General features: G+C 46.4%; 1 protein-coding gene across 1 annotated transcript in view; it reads left to right on the top strand.

Annotated features, from left to right (window-relative positions):
- The first annotated feature begins 4,469 nt into the window (after positions 1-4,469).
- Positions 4,470-25,022, top strand: part of LOC130114130 (protein O-mannosyl-transferase TMTC2-like) — a 53,885-nt gene continuing 33,332 nt past the window's right edge. The window contains exons 1-6 of the mRNA XM_056281904.1: positions 4,470-5,235; positions 11,377-11,491; positions 14,812-14,897; positions 18,147-18,331; positions 19,606-19,684; positions 22,521-22,642. Of these exons, the coding sequence (XP_056137879.1) occupies positions 4,470-5,235; positions 11,377-11,491; positions 14,812-14,897; positions 18,147-18,331; positions 19,606-19,684; positions 22,521-22,642 (1,353 nt within the window). The remainder of the gene's footprint in view (positions 5,236-11,376; positions 11,492-14,811; positions 14,898-18,146; positions 18,332-19,605; positions 19,685-22,520; positions 22,643-25,022) is intronic.

The following is a 25,022-nucleotide window of genomic DNA, read 5'->3' as shown; positions in this document are numbered from 1 at the left end:
CTTTGAGTGGCTGTTGTAGCTAGAGAAGCACTACTATATAAGTGCAGCCCGTTTACCATGCCATCATCTTCTGTATCTCCCATTACAGACTGGGGTCAATACTAGACATTTTTCAGTAGTCATCTCACATTCATTACTTTTTTAAAAGATCATTGTTTTTGGCATTTTCCACCCTTATTTGATAGCAATAGTCGAGAGAGAGACAGGAAAGGCAGGGGATGACATGCGGCGAAGGGCCTGGGCCAGATTCGAACCCGGGCTGATGCGGTAAGGACCCAGCCTGATGTGGTATGTAGTGCTCTACCAGGTGAGATACCGGGTTGCCCCCACTACTTTTTCTTTTTTCTTTTTTAACACGGAAAAACTTGCAACTATGTGTGCGGCTATGCTTTTGAATTCTCTGGCATAGTTGTGGCTTTTAGTTTTCGTGCTGGCACTGAAATTGTGCTGCCACGGCCATGGTGGGTTTCCAGTTAGACGAAGTCGGTCATGGCTCACTTGTAGTCGTGGTTCTTTTTATCTGTTAGGCCCATAGAAGTCCAATTCACAATTTGTGCTTAAAATTACACAAACAAACATTTGATCGACTGTTATTTCAAATTTGTGCGTCTCGTGTACTGTGGTATGATTATCTTTAAACAGACTTCATGCCCCCGCTTTGAAATGTAGTAAGATCTAATGTCTTCTTTATTCATTACTTCCCTCTACCCTTTCCTCCGTAGGTTCCATAGGGAGCTGATTTTTATTCCAGGATTTGATGATTTTCCGATATTTGATGCCCCGTTATTGTCGAAGTGCCCTTAAACATTTGTGGACTTAAATCTTGCTAGTATTACCTCTGTTTTAGGGCCTCCACCATCACCTCACTCATGGACTCTGCAGTGCAGATTCACACTTTACAACTTTCTTACACAAGTCTTGAAAGAACTTGTGTTTTGCGTGGTGTATTTGTTATGCACGACAAAATAACGAGTAAATGTTTGTGTAGCATGCATACAGGTCTATCTCTGCTCAGCGGATCTTCTGAACTTGTTGTTTTGTGGTTCATCGCCAGGATGATGTCATTCAAGCTGTTTTGATTGTGGCCAGTCTCATTTTCTATGGCTCGGTGTTCAGTATCTGGTCTGTGCATCAGCAATACTCATTAGTACATATCTATATATATATATGTATATATATATATATATATATAGAGAGAGAGAGAGAGAGAGAGAGAGAGAGAGAGAGAGAGAGAGATAAAGGAGTATTAGTCACACACACACACACACACACACACACTTGAGGTCACTAAACCTTTTTGGTGACTCCAAGTGTCAACAGACAGGGAAGAAATCAATACTACACCCCCAAAATGGTGGTGATATGCGATTTTTTTTCCCCACAACTTTTTTTGTTGAAATTTTACAATCAAGATATTGTAAATACATATATGAAATCAATATATATGTTTACTTAGGAAAAAAAAACAACCAAAATTCAACAAAGAACAAAAAACAAAGAAACAAATAAACATGTCGCCTGGCCGCCTGGCCAGTTAGAAAAAAACACAACTTGTATAATCAACACAAGTAAAAAATATTGTAAAAAAAATATAGACTTATACAGAAAAACAGAATAGTAAAAAAATATGGTTAAGGGATACACCCATATCACCACACATGTAAATGGATTACCCTGAGTCCAACCGAATAATACTGGTTACCAAATGCTTTATGGGATGTCAAGTGACCGCAGTTCCTTGACAAATTTAAAGAAGTGACCCCATGTTTTTATGAAATCTGGTTATTGCACCCCTTGTGACACATCTTATTCTCTCCATCTTAATAAAATACAAAATGTCCCTGAGCCACTTGGAGGGTGATGGAGGAGTGGGTCATTTCCACCGTAATAAAATGAGGCGCCTGGCCAGAAGAGCTGTGAAAGCTACCAGCTCTGCTTTATGTGATGGTGATGGCAGGTCAGCAGGAGGCACACCAAAGCAAGGGGTTTCTTTTTTTTATTTTTGGATTTATCCCCCTTTTTTCCCCCAACTGTACCTGTCCAATTGCCCCACTCTTCCGAGCCATCGCGGTTGCTGCTCCACCCCCTCTGCCGATTCGGAGAGGGCTGCAGACTACCACATGCCTCCTCCGATACATGTGGAGTCGCCAGCCGCTTCTTTTCACCTGACAGTGAGGAGTTTCACCAGGGGGATGTAGCGCGTGCGAAGCTCATGCTATTTCCCCTAGTTCCCCCTCCCCCCCCGAACAGGCGCCCCGACTGACCAGAGGAGGCGCTAGTGCAGCGACCAGGACACATACCCACATCCGGCTTCCCACCTGCAGACACGGCCAATTGTGTCTGTAGGGATGCCCTACCAAGCCGGAGGTAACACGGGGATTGGAACCAGAGATCCCCGTGTTGGTAGGCAACGAAATAGACCACTATGCCACCCGGACGCCCAAAGCAAGCGATTTCTGATCATAGCTGTGACATGTTAGTCCCCTTTAGTATGTAGACACTGAAAAGCCACATCCATTGGCATTAAAATAATTTGTAGATAGTGTTTTGTTTTGGGGTTTGTTGTTGTTGTTGTTTTTTCCTCCCCAGTTGTCCTGTATAACTGCTGCAAGTGTTTCACATGTGAGAAAACAACTTGAGCTTTCAGATGCCCAACGATGAGCACAGGGCTTCATGCTTATTTAATGTTAAACTGAGAATTGCCTTCCAGACTGTAGTGACTTGCAAAAGTCTTACAGTTTAAACAGTAGCTGGAGGTGCAGCATGTATGAATGGTAAAGATGTCTGAAATGGCTAGGCATCCTAACTGGGCCCTCATCCATATACTTCTATTTACTGTTGCCATTGGTGCCATTGCATTATTTGTCATGATTTAAGACATTTCTTTGTGATAAGATACATGTTTATTTTGTACATATTGTTTCTTCGATTATCATTATCATTGTTATTTTTATATATGTATTGTTCTTATTATTTTTATTACTATTTTGATATGTTTATTTATTTATTTATTATACTATATTTATACTATATTTATTATATTTCATAGATTATTATTTTGTATACATTTTTTGCTTCAAGATCTTTCTCTACAGATGAGAAGCACTATACAAACTGAATTTATTATTATTATTTTTTTTTTTTTGGGCAACAGGTGTTCTTAGAAAAATAAAAGTAGAAAATTAGAATTTAGATCCTAAAAAAAAAAAAAAACCTCAATGAAAATAGCTGTTAAAAAAAAGGCTTTAATCAAAGCTACAACTGCTGTTTCATTTTCCATTTTCCGACTTATAAACCCCAGGAGTGACAGCACTGGCTGGCAGCTGATTTCCTCTTTGGTTCACAGTCCTCGGTAAAAGCTAATTAATTCACAAACCACAGTAAAACATGGCCATTGTGTGCACTTTTTGCTGAAATGCATCTCAATCCTTCTGTTGGTGTTCAGTTAACTACATCATGCATTAACATAAACACACCTTGTGTTCAATATGATGTCACATAACTGCTACATTTACCTTCCTTTTTCCCATTTAACAACCCTTTCATTCTTTTACTAGTCGATGTGAGGTTACAAATCACTTCACTCAATCAAATATGCACAAGCTACCAACGTAGTCTGGGTCAGAATCAAACGTAAGCATCCAAGGGTCAGAAACATCACAACCCAGCCAGAAGATAAGCCATGTCTTCATGCTGTGAGAGAGAGCGAGAGAGAGAGAGAGAGAGAGAGAGAGAGAGAGAGAGAGAGAGAGAGAGAGAGAGAGAGAGAGAGAGAGAGAGAGAGAGAGACAGAGACAGAGAGACAGAGGGATGTATATATGTGTGTGTTAAGTTAGAGATAGGAGGGGGAGGGAGAGAGACGGAGAGAGAGGGAGGGAGGGGGGAGCGAAAGAGGGGGAGGGGGATGGAGGGGAGCGAGGGGGAGGGGGAGAGAGGGAGCGAGGGGGAGCGAGAGAGCAAGAGAGGGGGTAGGGAGAAAAAGGGGGAGAGAGGGAGGGAGAGAGGGGGAGGGAAAGGGGGAGGGAGGGAGGGGGAGCAAGAGAGAGGGAGAGAGGGGAGGGAGAGAGAGGTACAGAGGGATGTATATATGTGTGTGTTAAGTTGGGTAGGTGGAGAGAGAAAGACTTCAATGTGTGTGTGCAGACTGATAGATGATACATAGTTAGATGGGTGTAGGTGTATACGTGTGTGTGTGTGTGTGTGTGTGTGTGTATGGACAGATCTACTGTAGGTATCGGTGTATGTGCACATGTGTGTGGTAGAACGATGAACAGAAGGGCAGATAGACAGATGTAGTTAGACAGACAGGTGTCCATACGATGTTCAGCTCTGTATTACAGGTGAACGAGAACTTGACGCCTGTCCCGTTTTATTTCTGTGCCTTTCAGAGGAAGAACGCACACCTGCTGCTGAGTGTGTTCGCGTTGGCAGCTTGGGGAGCTGTTCTGCTGGCCTGCCGCCTCTACTGGATGGGCAACAAACCCCCCAATTTCTCCAACTCCGACAACCCGGCCGCCGATTCCCCCTCCCTCCTCACCAGGACGCTCACCTTCTTCTACCTGCCCTCCGTCAACACGTGGCTCCTCCTCTGTCCGGACACGCTCAGTTTCGACTGGTCCATGGACGCCCTGCCGCTGGTCAGGAGCCTCGCCGACTGGCGGAACGTGCAGACGGTCGCTTTCTATGCGGGATTGCTGTCGCTGGCCTGGTTTGGTCTGTGGACGCATCAGCAGGCCAAGTGCAAGGAGACCAACGGCAAAACGAATCACATCACCAACGGCAGGAACGGCAACAGCAACGGACACAGCTACCAATGCGATGACCAGGAACAAACCAACAACTCCAGCACAGAGCTTCACACGAGTAATGCACAAAACGGTACCAAAAAGCATTACGAAATGAGGACTCCACTGCCCACCACTGAAAATGTTGTGGTTTTCTCGGTAGGCCTGTTGGCCATCCCCTTCCTCCCTGCCACCAACCTGTTTTTCTACGTGGGGTTTGTGGTGGCAGAGAGAGTTCTGTACATCCCCAGCATGGGCTTCTGCTTGCTAGTGACTGTGGGGATAAGGTCCCTGTACGTCCGTCTGCGTCGCAGGTCCTCCAGGACGGTACTGCTGTACTTCAGTGCAGCCCTGGTCCTGCTGTTTGGAGCTAAAACCATCCTGAGAAACCAGGACTGGCGGAACGAGGAGATGCTCTACAAGTCAGGGATTTATGTCAATCCTGCTAAAGGTAAGGCGGACTTTATGTATAATGCACATGTGCATGCACATACGCACAAGTAATCACACACGTACACAAACTCTTAGCGTCATCGTATGAGGGTTTTTTTTGGTTTTTTTTCCTGAATTGCACGAGGACGAGGCTTTTAAGCAAGGTGTTGAACGTGACAGCATGTGGCAGTCGACTGCAGCGCTGAATAATTCAGTGCACGGATGCCATAAATGTCTTCACTTTCCTGCTTCTCTACCTCGGGGTGTGTGAATGCTCACCAGTTGAACTCTGTGCCCCAGACGTGAGATCACACCAGTCTAAATGCCAGCTCTTCTGATTCAGGATTTTTAAGTTCCACTTCCGACCTCGAAAGCGGGCAGACTTTAATCTAAAATGTACAGTACCTGCTATGATGAACGATCAGGTTTTAATAAGTGAGTAGGTAGAATCACAAGGCTTGAGCGCCTGTTCTTGGTTGTGAACCCGCCAAACACTCGGGGAAATCACATGGGTGTCCTCTCTGACATGGAAGGGCGGTGTCACCGGCGTGGGACTCTTTTTTGACTGGCCCTGACGACAGCGAATGAAATATTCAAAAGCACAAAAATTCAAGGTTGTCAGGCAAAGATCCCTTCTCAGAGCTTGTAGTGAAGAGCAGCGGTCCCCAACCACCGGGCCATGGACCGGCACCAGGCCGCGAGGAAATGATACGATTCAGGGAAAAACATAAAAACAAAACCAAATAAACCTGAATAATAAACATTATAGGCTATTTGTGCAGTAATTATGGTGGCGCAATGTTTGGCACGGTTGCCTCACAGCAAGAAGGTTTTGGGTTCGAGCCCCGGAGTAGTCCAACCTTGGGGGTTGTCGCGGGTCATCCTCTGTGTGGAGTTTGCATGTTCTCCCCGTGTCTGTGTGGGTTTCCTCCGGGTGCTCCGGTTTCCTCCCACAGTCCAAAGACATGTAGGTCAGGTGAGTCGGCCATACTAAATTGTCCCTAGGTGTGAATGTGTGTATGTGTGTACGTGTGTTTGTGTGTGTGTGTGTGTGTGTGTGTGTGTGTATGTGAGCCCTATGATGGACTGGCGGCCTGTCCAGATTGCCTCCCCGCCTGCCGCCCAATGACTGCTGGGATAGGCTCCAGCATCCTGAGAGCAGGATAAGAGGTTTGGATAATGGATGGATGTGCAGTAATTACATGGCCTGTCTGTGCTGCACCTTTCCTCACCATGCCCTGTCACGCCCACAACAGGATGAGGATGCTGATCTTGAACTTGAGTAATGCGATGCACGCGAGGTCCTCAGCTGGTCATCACCCGCTTACCTACTCTGTGTGCATGTCGCAACCAGCTTGCTAGCATGAGTAAAAAAACGAATGTCGCTTGAGCGTTTCTTGGGAAAAGCAAGGGGAAATAAAAGGTCTAACGATGATGGTAACATGGAGACAGCAGAGGCCGAGACTGCAAAAAAAAAAAGAAAGTGTCCTTCAAAAGGTCCGGATGCATGCTCAAGACTTTGAACGGGGAGTCAAAGAGGCCATCTATGTGAAGAGGGAACGACCATCCCTGAACCGAGGGGTGGGCTAAAAGTACGTCTGTCGCCATCCTCCAATGCTGTGATAGCAAACATTCCCCAAATCCTCTGAATAGTACACACGGCCATTGAAACTCTAGTTAATGGTCACACCCATATTTGCATATGAAACTGATCGTTGGTTTCGGTCATTAGGCCACTGTATTGTTTATAAGGGTGGGGGTAACTGCAGTCAGCTGAGACTGAAGAGGTCACTTAGATGATGATGCAACGTTTCTGTCAGTAAACGCTGTGCCCAGATGAACTGATTCAACCTTCTTTGACTTCCTTCAAAAGGAAACACGACGAGTCATATAAAAATATGACTTTACTGTGATTGATGACTCGCATGTCATGACCGTTGCAGGGAAACAAGCCCAGGGCTCCCACTGATACAGCAATATTGGTGGGTTACAATGCTTTTAATATGTTCCACCCATCCATTCATCCATCCATTATCCGACCCACTTATCCTGCTCTCAGGGTTGCAGTGATGCTGGAGCCTATCCCAGCAGTTATTGGGCAGCAGGCGGGGAGACACCCTGGACAGGCCGCCAGGCCATCACAGGGCCGACACACACACACACACACACACACACACACACACACACACACACACACACACACACATTCATACCTAGGGGCAATTTAGCACGGCCGATTCACCTGACCTACATGTCTTTGGACTTTGGGAGGAAACCCACACAGACACAGGGAGAACATGCAAACTCCACACAGAGGACGACCCGGGACAACCCCCAAGGTTGGACTACCCTGGGGGCTCGAACCCAGGACCTTCTTGCTATGAGGCGACTGCGCTAACCACTGTGCCACCGTGCTGCCCCTTTTAATATGTTCATACAAGGGAAATATGCGCTGTGTGTTTAATATGCAGACGTTACTTAAATGTTATGGTGCAACCTAACCTATATTACGGTTGTGATTAAACCCCCCCCCCCCAGCCAGTCCACAATAATATTTATTGTCCATAGAAAACCAGTCCACTGCACACAAAAAAAAAAACAAAAAAAAAAAGGTTGGGGAGTCCCGGTGTAGTGTTTTCTTTTCTTCTTTTTTTTCTTTTTTTTTTTTCCACCAAGATGCTGAGGAGGAGGGAAGCAGGAGATGGACTTGCACGGTATCAGCAGGACATCTTGTGTTCACTAATTTCCCTTTCAGATTTTACAGCAGAGCCGAGGCATGACAGCTGTTTGTTGTGGCAGGCCATCAGCGGGCTGGAGCTGCAGCACTGTCCCACACTCGCTCACTCGCACCACCTCATCTCATCTAACATGGGACTCGCACCACCTCATCTCATCTAACATGGGACTCACACCACCTCATCTCATCTAACATGGGACTCACACCACCTCATCTCATCTAACATGAGATTCGCACCACCTCATCTCATCTAACATGGGACTCACACCACTTATTCTCATCTAACACGAGACTCGCACCACCTCATCTCATCTAACACGAGACTTGCACCACCTCATCTCATCTAACATGAGACTCACACCACCTCATCTCATCTAACATGGGACTCACACCACCTCATCTCATCTAACATGGGACTCACACCACCTCATCTCATCTAACATGAGATTCGCACCACCTCATCTCATCTAACATGGGACTCACACCACTTATTCTCATCTAACACGAGACTCGCACCACCTCATCTCATCTAACACGAGACTTGCACCACCTCATCTCATCTAACATGAGACTCACACCACCTCATCTCATCTAACACGAGACTCGCACCACCTCATCTCATCTAACACGAGACTTGCACCACCTCATCTCATCTAACATGAGACTCACACCACCTCATCTCATCTAACATGGGACTCACACCACCTCATCTCATCTAACATGGGACTCACACCACCTCATCTCATCTAACATGAGATTCGCACCACCTCATCTCATCTAACATGGGACTCACACCACTTATTCTCATCTAACGCGAGACTCGCACCACCTCATCTCATCTAACACGAGACTTGCACCACCTCATCTCATCTAACATGAGACTCACACCACCTCATCTCATCTAACATGGGACTCACACCACCTCATCTCATCTAACATGGGACTCACACCACCTCATCTCATCTAACATGAGATTCGCACCACCTCATCTCATCTAACACGGGACTCACACCACTTATTCTCATCTAACGCGAGACTCGCACCACCTCATCTCATCTAACACGAGACTTGCACCACCTCATCTCATCTAACATGAGACTCGCACCACCTCATCTCATCTAACATGAGACTCACACCACCTCATCTCATCTAACATGGGACTCACACCACTTATTCTCATCTAACACGAGACTCGCACCACCTCATCTCATCTAACACGAGACTTGCACCACCTCATCTCATCTAACATGAGACTCACACCACCTCATCTCATCTAACACGAGACTCGCACCACCTCATCTCATCTAACACGAGACTTGCACCACCTCATCTCATCTAACATGAGACTCACACCACCTCATCTCATCTAACATGGGACTCACACCACCTCATCTCATCTAACATGGGACTCACACCACCTCATCTCATCTAACATGAGATTCGCACCACCTCATCTCATCTAACATGGGACTCACACCACTTATTCTCATCTAACGCGAGACTCGCACCACCTCATCTCATCTAACACGAGACTTGCACCACCTCATCTCATCTAACATGAGACTCACACCACCTCATCTCATCTAACATGGGACTCACACCACCTCATCTCATCTAACACGAGACTTGCACCACCTCATCTCATCTAACACGAGACTTGCACCACCTCATCTCATCTAACATGGGACTCACACCACCTCATCTCATCTAACACGAGACTTGCACCACCTCATCTCATCTAACATGGGACTCACACCACTTATTCTCATCTAACGCGAGACTCGCACCACCTCATCTCATCTAACACGAGACTTGCACCACCTCATCTCATCTAACATGAGACTCACACCACCTCATCTTATCTAACACGAGACTTGCACCATCTCATCTCATCTAACACGAGACTTGCACCACCTCATCTCATCTAACATGAGACTCAGAGGGAACCTGTTCATCATTCTCTCATTCAGCTTCTGAGAAACGACCAGACGACAAGCCTCTCAGATGCTGCATCTTAATTTACTGTGTTATTGGGTGGTCGGTTGAACGAGGGAGCTGTGACTCTGACTTGTGTTTACCGTGTTGAACGTTGTCCTCCTGGGACACGCGAGTCACATGCTTTGACTTTCACAGCGCTTGAATAAGTAGGCTGCTTTAGGGCACGCTCAGAAGACGTCAGCGTTCAAAAAATGTTCAACAAAGGCACATGTGGGACACGTTACAATTTCACTTTCCACTTTATGGGGGACGCGACGACGCGAGGTTTTACAAGCATGTTATTAACACAGCTGAGACATGAGGTCGGGCACGAGACCGTGGACGCACATTTGCCCGATTAATCCCAACTGTCCATTAAGTCATCAGCATTGTCAGGTTTCTGCACTCTAAAGGAAACAAGATAGTTTTAAATCTATTTTAAATCTGATCGTTTAGTGCGAGGTCAATAAAGATGTCTTTTTCACTTAGCAAGTTAATGTGCAAAAAGATATTAGCCAATAAAAGCAATGGCTTCTTCCCTCTTCCACTAAGGTCTTACATTGGTGCCATTGTGCATTTCTTTTTTTGTACCGTTTGTGCCAGTGGTGCTTACCAGTGTCATTTCACCTGTCAATTACCCCACCATCTATTCATTCTACCGTAGCAATAAGGAGGTTTACTTTCCATTAATTTTCATAGCCGGGGGGGGGGGTAGCGTGGTGGTCTATTCCGTTGCCTGCCAGCACGGGTATCGTCAGTTTAAATGGCTTGGTCGGTACATCCCTACAGACACAATTGGCCGTGTCTGTGAGTGGGTGGCCGGATGTGGGAAGGGGCCTCTTCGCTGCACTAGCACCTCCCTCAATCAGTCGGGGCGCCTGTTCAGGGGAGAGGGGGAGTGGGGAATAGCGTGATCCTCCCACGTGCTATGTCCCCCTGGCGAAACTCCTCACTGTCAGGTGAAAAGAAGCGGCTGGCGACCCCACATGTATCGGAGGAGGCATGTGGTAGTCTGCAGCCCTCCCCGGATCGGCAGAGGGGGTGGAGCAGTGACCGGGACGGCTCGGAAGATTGGGGTAATTGGCCGGATACAATTGTGGAGTAAAAAGGGGGAAAATCCAAAAAAAAAAGAGTCAAAGCTGGAGTGGATTGGTGGTTTTGCCACAAAGCTCCCCCACCGTGTCGGCTCTTTTTGCCAATGATGCCTTTCTCCTCCAGCTCCCGCGTCCACTGCTGCAGCATCGGCCGAGCGGAGGCAGAAGCGGGGCATTATTGATCATTCTCTTTCAAACAAACACAAAAGAAAATGCCCCTCTGTGCACAGTTCTCACTGTCCGAGCTTTGGTTCATTTACTGAGCCAAATGAATGAAGATTTGTTTTTATTTTTTTTAAAAAAAGTTTTCTTTGACCCATTTTGATTGACCATTTCTTTTCTTACTTATCAGCGTGGGGCAACCTTGGGAACGTCCTGAAAAACCAGGGGAAGATGGAGGAGGCTGAGCAGGCATACAGAAACGCCCTGTATTACCGCAGGAACATGGCTGATATGCTGTACAACCTGTGAGTCCAGACAATATTCTGCTGCCTTCTTGGTGTCGCTTTACACTTGCATTATGAACCTCCATTCACTGTGTGAGTTTTAACTGTGATCTCATTTGTTCAACTGTTGGCTAAAGGGCACGTGTTCAGCATGCTTGTATGTCTAATGCCGTCTAGTGCCAGGAGGTATGGAAAATATCACAGTAATCATAGGAAATGTTACATGATATTGACATATAACATAATATCTGCTTATGTATACGAAACTATCATGTTTGAGTGCAAACTGTCAAACCAAACTAGCTTTCAAATACAACTCCATTAAATAAGGTGTCCAGGTAGTGCAGCGGTCTATTCTGTTGCCTACCAACACAGGGATCGCCGGTTTGAATCCCTGTGTTGTCAGGCGTCCCTGCAGACATAATTGGCCGTATCTGCGGGTGGGAAGCCGGAAGTGGGTATGTGTCCTGGTCGCTGCACCAGCGCCTCCTCTGCTCGGCTTGGGCACCTGTTCGGGGAGGGGGGGGATAGCGTGATCCTCCCGCGTGTTACGTCCCTCTGGCGAAACTCCTCACTGTCAGGTGAAAAGAAGCGGCTGGCGACTCCACATGTATGGGAGGAGGCATGTGGTAGTCTGCAGCCCTCCCCTGATCGGCACAGGGGGTGGAGCAGTGACTGGAATGGCTCGTAAGAGTGGGGTATTTGGCCATGTACAATTGGGGAGAAAAAAATTTAAAAAAAAAAAACTTAAAAGAATGATGAGTGAACATGAGATTATTCCTGAACTATACGCCAGCTCTATAGTGTCTTGCTCGGAGACTCGGCAGTACGTCCAAACAACTGGACCGTCTCTCTCTCCATATGGCCATCTGCCTCCATGATAGTGTCCATTGATCAGCGCTACTCTCATAGAGGAGGTCTTGTCTTGTATTCCCCAGAGTACCCCGTGTCTGACAGGGTTGTTATTAATCACAGTGTGTCATCCCAATGGGAACACAGCCGCTGACGCTCACAGGACACTCCAAAGTCTGTGAATGTCGAGATCCAAACTCTTTCTCCCAAGATTCATATACTTTATTCATCTTAGGGATGGACAATTATTCAATTCTATTGTTTGTTATCTCTCACCGGTATTGTATTAGGAGGAAATTTGGCTTTTGTCTCATGTGATACACAATCTTTTCTAAATTAATGAGAATGAGAATCTATGTACTGAAATTTCTTGCAAAATAAGGTCTGACATATTAGAAGTGTTGTTTGAAAACGAGTTTTGCTTTGGTGTTGTGCTTGCTATGAGACGACTGAACGCCTCAGCAGCAACTGAAAGTGATGTAACATTGGCTGGTTTTCTTTCTTTTTTTGGGGAGGGGGATCCCCCCCCTTTTTTTATCCCCAACTTGACCAATTACCCCATTTTCCCGAGCCATCCCGGTCACTGCTCCACCCCCTCTACCGATCCGGGGAGGGCTACAGACTACCACATGCCTCCTCTGATACATGTGGAGGCGCCGCCAGCGGCTTCTTTTCACCTGAGAGTGAGGAGTTTCACCAGGGGGACATAGCGCTTGGGAGGATCACGCTATTCTCTCCACCCCCCCCCCCCCCCCGAACAGGCGCCCCGACCGACCAAAGGCGGCCCTAGTGCAGCAACCAGGACACATACCCACATCTGGTTTCCCACCCGCAGACATGGCAAATTGCTGTCTGTATGGACGCCCAACCAAGCCGGAGGTAACACAGGGATTTGAACCGGTGATCCCCGTGTTGGTAGGCAACGGAAAAGACCACCATGCTACCCGGACGCCTTGGCTGGTTTTCTTATTCGCACATGATAGAGCGAGCATCTTTTACGAAATATCACCAAAAGAACAGCAGACCATCTGCTGTTGTTTGCATCAATTTCAGGTTGTACGTACGATTTAGAGATTGTATTTTTGCATCTGTAAGCAGATATTATGATATACACTCACTGGCCACTTTATTAGGTACACCTTGCTAGTACCGGGTTGGACCCCCTTTTGCCTTCAGAACTGCCTTAATCCTTCGTGGCATAGATTCAACAAGGTACTGGAAACATTCCTCAGAGAGTTTGGTCCATATTGACATGATAGCATCACGCAGTTGCTGCAGATTTGTCGGCTGCACATCCATGATGCGAATCTCCCGGTCCACCACATCCCAAAGGTGCTCTATTGGATTGAGATCTGGTGACTGTGGAGGCCATTTGAGTACAGTGAACTCATTGTCATGTTCAAGAAACCAGTCTGAGATGATTCGAGCTTTATGACATGGCGCGTTATCCTGCTGGAAGTAGCCATCAGAAGATGGGAACACTGTGGTCATAAAGGGATGGACATGGTCAGCAACAATACTCAGGTAGGCTGTGGCATTGACACGATGCTCAATTGGTACTAAGGGGCCCAAAGTGTGCCAAGAAAATATCCCCCACACCATTACACCACCACCACCAGCCTGAACCGTTGATACAAGGCAGGATGGATCCATGCTTTCATGTTGTTGACGCCAAATTCTGACCCTACCATCCGAATGTCGCAGCAGAAATCGAGACTCATCAGACCAGGCAACGTTTTTCCAATCTTCTATTGTCCAATTTTGGTGAGCCTGTGCGAATTGTAGCCTCAGTTTCCTGTTCTTAGCTGACAGGAGTGGCACCCGGTGTGGTCTTCTGCTGCTGTAGCCCATCTGCCTCAAGGTTCGACGTGTTGTGCGTTCAGAGATGCTCTTCTGCATACCTCGGTTGTAATGAGTGGTTATTTGAGTTACTGTTGCCTTTCTATCAGCTCGAACCAGTCTGGCCATTCTCCTCTGACCTCTGGCATCAACAAGGCATTTTCGCCCACAGAACTGCCGCTCACTGGATATTTTCTCTTTTTCGGACCATTCTCTGTAAACCCTAGAGATGGTTGTGCGTGAAAATCCCAGTAGATCAGCAGTTTCTGAAATACTCAGACCAGCCCGTCTGGCACCAACAACCATGCCACGTTCAAAGTCACTTAAATCACCTTTCTTCCCCATTCTGATGCTCGGTTTGAACTGCAGCAGATCGTCTTGACCATGTCTACATGCCTAAATGCATTGAGTTGCTGCCATGTGATTGGCTGATTAGAAATTTGCGTTAACGAGCAGTTGGACGGGTGTGCCTAATAAAGTGGCCGGTGAGTGTATATCGACATGCAAAATTACCCTATGATTACTATGATGATAATATTTTCCATAATGCCCAGTAGCAATTCATCCTTGTCTTATTTTCAAACACCTCATCTTGTAAATCTTTAGCTTGAACCTTCCCAAATCCCCCCCCCTCCTTGTGTGTCTTCCAGCGGTTTGCTGCTACAAGAGAATAACAAGTTCTCAGAGGCGCTCCACTACTACAAGCTGGCTATTGGGAGCAGGCCAACTCTAGCGTGTAAGTACAGCTCCTCTTTTTATCGACAGTCTCCAGCTCTTGTGGTTGTGGCCATGCCGTGTCCAGGCAACAGTGAATGCGGGCTGTGGTTGCGAGTGGGAGGAGGTCAGCTGAGGAAGGCAGCCGCTACATAGCCGAATTAAAGATTCAACAAAGCTCCAGTCTGGCTCAGTAACGTCAAATGAATGAAATGATTGCATAATGGCATTTATTATGAGTCCAGGTCGGATCACTTTTCCAACTTCTACTTCTTTCCCACCATTTTTTTTTTCTGGGACCCAAAGCACCTTGGTCTATGAACTTGGCTTTCAACTCCCTAACACTTTCGTAAACTGACATTTAATCTCGTGTTTAGGTGCACCTTCTGCGTAGATCTGCATCTCCAAATATGTTTGTGAGTGAGTGCATCGAAACATAAATCCTGTTGTAGGATACATGATATTATAATCCTCATTGGTAAGAAAACTGGCAAGTTGAATTTTTTTTTTCCTGCACCCCCATCATTATTCTCTTGTTTATGCTGCGGCAGTGCTTGCCGCAGGGCGTTCCGCAAAAGAGTGCAGCGGGGGCGTCCGGGTAGCGTAGCAGTCTATTCCGTTGCCCACCAACACGGGGATCGCCGGTTCGAATCCCCGTGTTACCTCCGGCTTGTTTGCGCATCCCTACAGACACAATTTGCCATGTCTGCGGGTGGGAAGCCGGATGTGGGTATGTGTCCTGGTCACTGCACTAGCGCCTCCTCTGGTTCAGGGGGGAGGGGGAACTGTGTGGCTACCTCTGAATACTGCAGCAAATTTCAACAGTGTATAACATCACTTTCCAATTATATGGATCAGAATTTTTAAAAAAAATATTGGTGTAAATGGATGTTTTGGGGTTTACTCTGTAGAATTTTGGTGGCTTTGCACTCCCTGTGCCCAGCAGCGCCAGCAGAAGCTGAATAAGAGTTACCTGTCCTCTATTTAGAAGAGCTTGGCTTTAGCTCTGTCGAACCGGTGCAAAACACTTATTTTGCAATGTCAATTTTTTTTCTTTTTGTTTTTTTTTGGGGGGGGGGTCCCCCTTCCCCCCCCAGCTGTACATGTCCAATTACCCCACTCTTCCGAGCCGTCCCAGTCGCTGCTCCACCCCCTTTGCCGATCCGGGAAGGGCTGCAGACTACCACATGCCTCCTCCGTTACATGTGGAGTCACCAGCCGCTTCTTTTCACCTGACAGTGAGGAGTTTCACCAGGGGGATGTAGCGTGTGGGAGGATCATGCTATTCCCCCCAGTTCCCCCTCCCCCCTGAACAGGCACCCCAACCGACCAGAGGAGGTGCTAGTGCAGCGATCAGGACACATAACCCACATCCGGCTTCCCACCCGCAGACACGGCCAATTGTGTCTGTGCGGACGCCCCATCAAGCCGGAGGTAACACGGCAATTCGAAGTGGCAGTCCTCGTGGTTGTAGGCAACGGAATAGACCACTACATAATCCGCACACCCTACACTATGTCAATTTTAAGCGTCCAGTCAGGATATAATGTAAATAGTATATTAAGTTAGCTGCTCAATTGAAAATGTGCAGTCAATACCAGGCATACTTCCAGTTACACTTTTAAGATGACCCTCTATCTTTCTGTTCACAGCAAAGTCACACAACAGTTGTGCATGTGTCCTTTTCTTCCTGTAGCTCTCCTCTCCCCTCGGTCTGGTCCGTTAGCCTGACCGTCACTTTCAACAGAACTGTAGCTTGGCTAACTTACCTTGAGTTAACACTCTCATAAAGTGGCTGGGTCTTTTACAACACCCTGGAGCAGTATTATTCCCTGATTAGTATAAATTGCTCACCGTCATAACCGATCATGCAATAAATTAGCTCCCCTTTGGTCCCAGCATCAGCCGATGACAGATAAACAGAGACCCTCAAACGTCTTCCGTTCTTCCCCAGATTAATTACAGACCTAATCGAGATCACAGTTAGACTAGAACATTTCCATTCTCCATGCAATTATCCAATCTGTTACGCTCTATAACAAGATTAATTAATTACCCTAAACGGTGGAGACGGGAAGGACAGAATGAGAGTATAACAGTTGGAAACATTTTACAAGGTTGCCACGTTACTCATTGTCTAATTGACAGCTAGCCGGAGCCCGGTTATTTAACAAGCAGGCGCTACATAGTGACCCAGTGGTTAGCACTGTTGCCTCACAGCAAGAAGGTCCTGGGTTCGAACCCAAGGCTGTCCCAGGTCCTCTCTGTGTGGAGTTTGCATGTTCTCCCTGTGTCTGCGTGGGTTTCCTCCAGGTACTCCGGTTTCCTCCCACAGTCCAAAGACATGTAGGTCAGGTGAATCGGCCATACTAAAATTGTCCCTAGGTGTGTGTGTGTGTGTGTGTGTGTGTGTGTGTGTGTGTGTGTGTGTGTGTGTGTGGAAGCCCTGTGATGGACTGGCAGCCTGTCCAGGGTGTCTCCCCACCTGCCGCCCAATGACTGCTGGGATAGGCTCCAGCATCCCGTGACCCCAGTTGGGATAAACGGCTTGGATGATGGATGGAAACAAGTGTACAATGACACAATGAAGTGGCTTTCCTCTTCGTCTACCCCACTTTGCGATAAAGCTCCATTGACTCTCTCCACATTGTGTGCACGCAGGGTACAGAGAACCAGCCATGACAGGCTGCCACAGCTGGAAATAACTGTTTGTCTCTGTAGTTTACCTTACCTACACCACCCTACTGCAGTGCAATAGACATATATTTGCCGTACAGTGTTAGACCCTGTGGTATAAAGATGTGGTTTAATGCTGATGTGCACTTTGTTCCTATGCAAATCCCAAGCAGGTCAAAGAAAGATGAAGAGAGTTTATGTGTTCACCTCATGATGGTACTGATCCAGGAAGGGTTATGCCTGTTTGAATCAACAGGATCACCACCACCACATTGAATCTTGAATATGTGTCAGCACCCTGTGGATGGGCCTTCCAGATTGATGCGCAGTGTAAAATCAGTTTATTCTAACAGCCAAACCCAATGGGGAATAGGTATAGGGGACAGGCCCCAGGAGACTAATTAATTTCTAGCTGCTCATTGATCTCTCGAAGCTGTCTTTCACCATGGAGAAGCATCCGAAGCCTTCCACTGGACCTTGGCAAAGGTCAAACAGGAAGTGTGAAACCAATCACTGTTGTTAAATTCATTGCCTGCAAAGATGTATTTCCGAGTCGCTAATGGGTGACAGCGATGTGATTGTGTTCCCTCTCCAGCGGCTTACTTGAACACGGGCATCATTCTGATGAACCAGGGTCGCCTGGATGAAGCCAAGCGCACTTTTCTAACCTGTGCCGACATACCCGACGAAAACCTGAAGGACCCCCACGCCCACAAAAGCTCCGTCACCAGCTGTCTGTACAACCTGGGCAAACTACTACACGAGCAGGGACACCAGGAGGTAACGATATCTGCACACACACACACACACACACACACATACACACACAGATCATAGTGCTATACTAACCATTAGATTATCACAACAAGTAATATGGGGTTGATCAGTGTTGAAGCCTATAAAATTACAGAGAAGTGAAAGCATCATGCAGGTACACCAGGAAGTGTCAGAGTGGGATACGGAGAATGTGCTATATTTTAAATTGGATTGGTTTCAAAATGATCTCTACCACTGGGGATTTTGAAGCCGCAGGCCACCTTCAACATGTTCATTCACACTGCTGCCCTGCAGGACTTACACGGTTGTGTAAAATTCCTACTTTTTCGAGGCTGCATGTGGTGTTGTTTTACCCACTCACTGCTCATTCATGTAAAATGTACCAGAAATGGGACATCCGGGTGGCGTGACGGTCCAACGACAGTCCAACCCCCCCATTGCCTACCAACGGGGGGATCCACGGTTCGAATCCCTGTGTTACCTCCGCATGGGTGGTCTTCCCTACAGACACAACTGGCCATGTCTGCGGGTGGGAAGCTGGATGTGGGTATGTGTCCTGGTTGCTGCACTAGCGCCCCCTCTGATCAGTCGGGGTGCCTGTTTGGGGGGGGGACTAGGGGGAATAGCGTGATCCTCCCATGCGTTATGTTCCCCTGGTGAAACTCCTCACTGTCAGGTGAAAATAAGCGGCTGGTGACTCCACATGTATCAGAGGAGGCATGTGGTAGTCTGCAGCCCTCCCCGGATCAGCAGAGGGGGTGGAGCAGCGACCGGGACGGCTCGGAAGAGTGGGGTAATTGGCCAAGTACAATTGGGGAGAACAAGGGGGAAAAAGCCAAATTTTTTTTTTTTTTACTAGAAATGTTTATTTTTGCAAACGTTAAGCCTTTGGTAAATTGTGGCTCTCAAAGTTGAAGAAGCCCATCTCACTTCCTGTTCCAACCGCGTTATGTGGCTGAACAACAAATGAGCTTCAGCTCCCTTCTCCCATTGAAACTAGTGATTTTGGAGGTGAATCACTGGAACGTTCACACCCGTAGAGTCAATGTGTGACTCTGCTCGCATTTTCGTAACGTCAGTAAAACCGAGGATAGACCTTTTCTGTTGTGCTCTGTCTCCACCGCCGGCTCGGCGACCCCCGATTCCACGCTGTGTATTCAGTGTCAGGCTGCGGGCCGCAGGGGAGGAAGGACTCGTTACATCGGGTCAAGCGTCTCTGGCTGATCTCTCTCTGGTCCTTAATGCGTCGGCCCCCCTGCTTTTGTTTTCATTTACAGGAGGCCCTCTCCGTGTATAAAGAAGCAATACAGAAAATGCCAAGACAATTTGCACCTCAGAGCCTGTACAACATGATGGGTAAGTGCCCCCCCCCCGCCATCTTTTCAAGATAGCAAGCAAAAACATGCTTATTTTTGAGTGCAGATGAAAATAGCGGCTAATAGCAGACAAGGAAAGGGGTTATTTGGTGGTGGTGGTGGGGGGGGGATTTGGCACGTTTGTACTTGGTCTCTTTCCCATCTGCCTGCCGTCTGCATTTTAGTCTCACCTTAATGAACTAGAGCCCTTGTTAAAACGAGGTCAGCCCCTTGCTTATTCAGCCAAACCAAGCTTATTTTTTTAGCGTCAGAAATTAATCTTTGGGTTTTCATAAGAAAATGTTGATAAAGGCAGTTGTTTTTCAAAGGTGCCCTCTTTTCATAGCTTATTGTTAATACGGTTGTTATTCAGCATGTTTTTTTTCTCCTCGCAAAAAGCATGTAAATCAACTTCAGTTAGGTTGTGTGGCTTCTAGTCAAGTCTCTCTACAGTGTTTTGCCCAGAAATTGAGCTTCCCCCATTGTGTGTTAACTAAATTATCTTGTTTTCTACTACAAGAATAGCTCACGCTCCTCACATTACTGCATTGAGAAAACAGCTGCAGACTGAGTTTTGACTTCAGATTTAAACAAGTAGTAACAATATCAATTTCAAGTGACCCCCACCCCGATCCCTCTGATTCTTGTCACTCCAAAGCCATATCAACTCTGTCTCCAGTGCATTGCTTTGGGTCCGAGTATAGCTGCTCTCACTTTATTCTTTTCTGCAAACACGTTCCAGTATGTGAGAAGAAGCCATGTTCCAGCTTCTCTCCAGTGTATTGGCAAATGCAGTTTGACAGAGGTGCTGAGATTATGTCAAAATGTTGACCGTAACTCCCATCAGCGTTTTTAGAAGCAGCATCGGCTCCGGAAGGGAGGTCACAGGCCTGAAAGTCTGCGACTGCTGTGGCTTTAGTTGTTTCTTTTTGGTTTGCACATTTGGCACACCTGCTCGTATATGTTTCCAGTCTTACTCGCTCTGCCACTCCCAAGCCGTTAGTCAGTCTCCAAAGAGCAGAACCTTTCATCAGGCCCAGACCTAGGTGGCAATCTGCATCCCCCGCTGGTCTCGCTCCAGTGTTCTCTGGTTGGCCGTGGAATGTTCCATTCAGAGAGGCGGTTTTCGGCTCCTCGGAGTCAGTGTCACTTCTAATTGCACGTTGATGTTTGTGCTAATATCATACTGAGGTCTGCTGGTAGGGGTAAGAGAGCGGTATAGGACTAGCAAATGAAAAGTTTATTTTTTTTCTCAACCTCTATGTCCCTTTCAGAAAAGAATCCTTGCCTGAATAGTTCATTGTGCAATATGTTTAAATTACAAATGAAGACTTTTTCAAGCATTTGCCATCATGTTTGAAAATCAATTCCTCAAGTAGTGATGAGGTATCTGGAAGCAATGGCATATATATATATATATATATATATATATATATATGCGTTTTTTTTTCTTTCCCAGAAACCATTAATGGTGTAGATAAAAGTGCTCAACAAATGAGGAGCGGAATATTAAGATTATCTTATATATATATATATATATATATATATATATATATATATATATATATATATATATATATATATATATATTTTGGCTACTCTGCTATATGTTCATGCATTTTGCAACAAGAATATGACGAATTTGTGACTCGAATCCTTAACACGAGAGTGTGTGGTTTGATAACATCTGGAGCAAGTCTTCTCTTTACTGGGGCATAGATATTACCTTACATCTTGGGGAAAAGGCTTAAATCCTGATCCTTATTATTAGCAAAAGCGGAAGCCAGTTCTTAAATTTGATGCCACTAACATGCCTGTTTTCCATGTGTTCCGAGGTATTATTTCACAGCATTACCGGCCGCTTTTAGTGAAAGACGAGGGTATGTTTTCAGACCATTACAGAGGTCACCGAGTGCTGATTAAATACCAGCCACCTGTTGCTTATCATGGATTCTCATCAAGGAAATGAGCAGTCCCAATCCTTGGAGAATTAAAGTTTTCCTCTGCTGTGATCCAGATAACATGTCCTGTCACTTCATAATCCTCAGAACTTCAAGTTCATGATGAGCGCCATCACTTTTCACATGCTGAGTGGCTTTTTCCTCCATAATTACAACTCAAGTATTTCTTTGACCGTGTTGTTACCAAATACCGGCATTTGTTGTCCGTTGTTGTAATGAATGTACGGGAACGCCATGTAAGAGGGGTCGTTGTTTTGTCAGCTGCTAGTAGAGGTTCTGGAGGAGGTATCAGATGTTAGTAGAGGTTCTGGAGGAGGTATCAGATGAAGCAAGTGAGATCAGGGACAGTTTTGATAGTTGTATCCTCAGCTCCACATCATAAGTACAGACAAGACTGGCAGTCACATCTGCCCTAAATTCAATTATGTTCTTTTATATCCCCCATTGATCTCAACTTATTTGAAACACCTTGAAAAAATCCAAACACGTTTGACGTTTATTTTTCTAGGTTTGCTAGGTTTCTAGATTTGCTTGGGCATGAAAAGTTTGCTTTTGTAATTCAGTACATGAAAGAAATTTAATGTGATCCATCACTTTTGTTCTAAATGCTTTTTCTGCAGGTTGAATTTGGATCTTTCAAACAAATGAACAATTGAACAGTCTTTGCTTGGTCCAATATGTGCCTGACATTAATCTACAAGTAAATTCTTTGACTAATAAACATGGGGGGGGTTAGTTTGAGTTTTATACCCACCTTAATCAACCCCAATCCACTCCAGCTGTCATTAAATTCCTCTGTGGAACAATGAGAAGATGTGTGATTTCTTAACATCTGACAACTTGACCCCTGACCTGACCCTGAACTTCTGCTCACAGGAGAGGCCTACATGAGACTTAACAAGCTGGCCGAGGCTGAGCACTGGTACCGAGAGTCCCTGAGAGCCAAACCAGACCACATCCCAGCGCATCTAACTTATGGCAAACTCTTGGCCATGACAGTGAGTTGTGTACTTTTTCCCCCCGTTTTTTGCCTCCTCCAACTCATCTGATTGTGTTGTTTGACATTTTGCCAAACTGCATCAACGCTTATTCTTCAACCATATTTTAGCACCAACATCTTCACTTTCTCTACTCTCTGTTTTGCGTTGCCTCTGCAGGTGCCATACCAGCTCTTTTCGGCACCTTTGCGTGGAGGTTTAACGAGTCTCTACAATTAATCAATTGCCTCTTTGTGTGTGTGTGTGTGTGTGTGTGTGTGTGTGTGTGTGTTGTGTAGTGTCTGCACTGGAGTGAGTGAGAGAAAGAGAGAGAGTGAACATCTTAAGTTTCTCACCGTGTCCCTATCCTCCGTTGGGAATAATGCTTCCTGTTCGAAACCCATGTCATGGCTGCTCACCTTGTTTTTTTACAATCGGATACCCTAATCCCTAGTCTGGACCTTATTGGGTCCTTTGGTGTTGACACGCCATAATCAATGACAATAAAAAGAGGAATCGGTCCACGACATGGCCGTACCAGAGCGTCTTTGGGAGCTAGCTAGTCATCTTCCATAGATTTACATTGAACCTGCAACACAATCTTTGCCATCAGGCATCGGCGAGCCAGGGAATGCAGATTCTACTGGGCTAAACTTGTTGATGATGAGAACTAACACGAATTTCAGTTCAGTTATCATTAGAACCCATTTCGGTATCCAATACTATTTTTTTTCTTTCCTTTTGTGAACACAATTTTCAGGTATGGCAGTACAATCATCACAGCTAACTGACACTGATTAGTTGTGATGCTCATGGATATAAAAACACGCAGCCAATCAAAGGCAACAAGTCATATGATGTGATAACAATGATGCCCTCAAACTCCTGAATATTAAATGGTGAAAATGCCAAAATTGCAGTTTTTTTTTTAACACAAATTAAGGGGGATGGCTAATTCGGAAAAGTGCTGCAGTTTTCAAGAATATATGATATCAGGGCATCCGGGTAGTGTGGTGGTATATTCTGTTGCCTACCAACACGGGGCTCACCTGTTTAAATCCCTGTGTTACCACTGGCTTGGTCGGGTGTCCCTATAGACGCAATTGGCCGTGTCTAAGGGTGGGAAACCGGATGTGGGTATGTGTCCTGCTCGCTGCACTAGCGCCTCCTCTGGTCGGTCAGGGCGCCTGTTCAAGGGGGAGGGGGAACTGGGGGGAATAGTGTGATCCTCCAATGCGCTACGTCCCCCTGGTGAAACTCCTCCCTGTCAGGTGAAAAGAAGCGGCTGGTGACTCCACATGTATCAGAGGAGACATGTGGTAGTCTGCAGCCCTCCCTGGATCAGCAGAGCGGGTGGAACAGCGACCGGGGCGGCTCAGAAGAGTGGGATAATTGGTCAAGTACAATTGGGGAGAAAAAGGAGGAAAATTAAAAAAAAAAACTTTCCCCAGTGTAACAGTATAAATTGGCTGAATTACCGCTTGATCAAATAATCCTTCTGATGGATTTCGTACCCTGGTGTGTCCTGGTCTCTAGCGCCGCCTCTGGTCGGTCAGGGCGCCTGTTCGGGGGGGGGGGGGAACTGGGGGGGGGGATAGCGGGATCCTCCCACGTGCTACGTCCCCCTGGTGAAACTCCTCCCTGTCAGGTGAAAAGAAGCGGCTGGTGACTCCACATGTATCAGAGGAGGCATGTGGTAGTCTGCAGCCCTCCTCGGATCAGCAGAGAAGGTGGAGCAGCGACCGGGGCGGCTCAGAAGAGTGGGGTATTTGGCCAAGTACAATTGGGGAGAAATAGGGGGGAAAATAAGCCACAAAAAAAGAACATATAATATCGCTTCATAATTATATGGATAATTTACTGTCTATAGTGTTTGTCATTCTACATTCTCCTCGGTGCTAAACGCGCCACTAGCGACGTAATGACAGTTAACCTCGCTTCTCTTTAAAAGTGCTGTTTGGCTCCAGAGGAACCTATTTTCATCCCACTCTTACTCACTAAGCCAATCCACAATCATCAGCCTGACAACGGTTTCCAGGACGACCGAGATGATATCCGCATAGGGTCATATGACCTGGATGACCTTCTATTTGAATAAGAAGAGGAAGGTCTGCTTGTTTTTGTGTAGTGGGAGGCTGCGAGGGATGTGGAAGGTACTAGCATCTCGGAGTCCACATAGATTTTGTAATGTGTCAGTGCCATATGGTGAGCAGCGGCAGATCACTGACTGATAGGAGCTTCTGGAATAGAGCTCGGGGGAGGAAAGGGTTTAGGGATGAACAGAAGCGGCCAGATAAGAGCCGCAACAGTAGAGAGTTGAACGGATGAAAAGGGAGGTGGCCCGAAGAGGGATAGAAAGGTTTTTGAGAAAAGGTTCCTCGCATTATTACCCGGGCTGACT

Source organism: Lampris incognitus, chromosome 6 (assembly GCF_029633865.1).
Source record: "Lampris incognitus isolate fLamInc1 chromosome 6, fLamInc1.hap2, whole genome shotgun sequence".
NCBI lineage: Eukaryota > Metazoa > Chordata > Actinopteri > Lampriformes > Lampridae > Lampris > Lampris incognitus.
The sequence above is the reverse complement of the archived record's forward strand: the minus strand, read 5'-3'. Positions and strand labels throughout refer to the sequence as shown.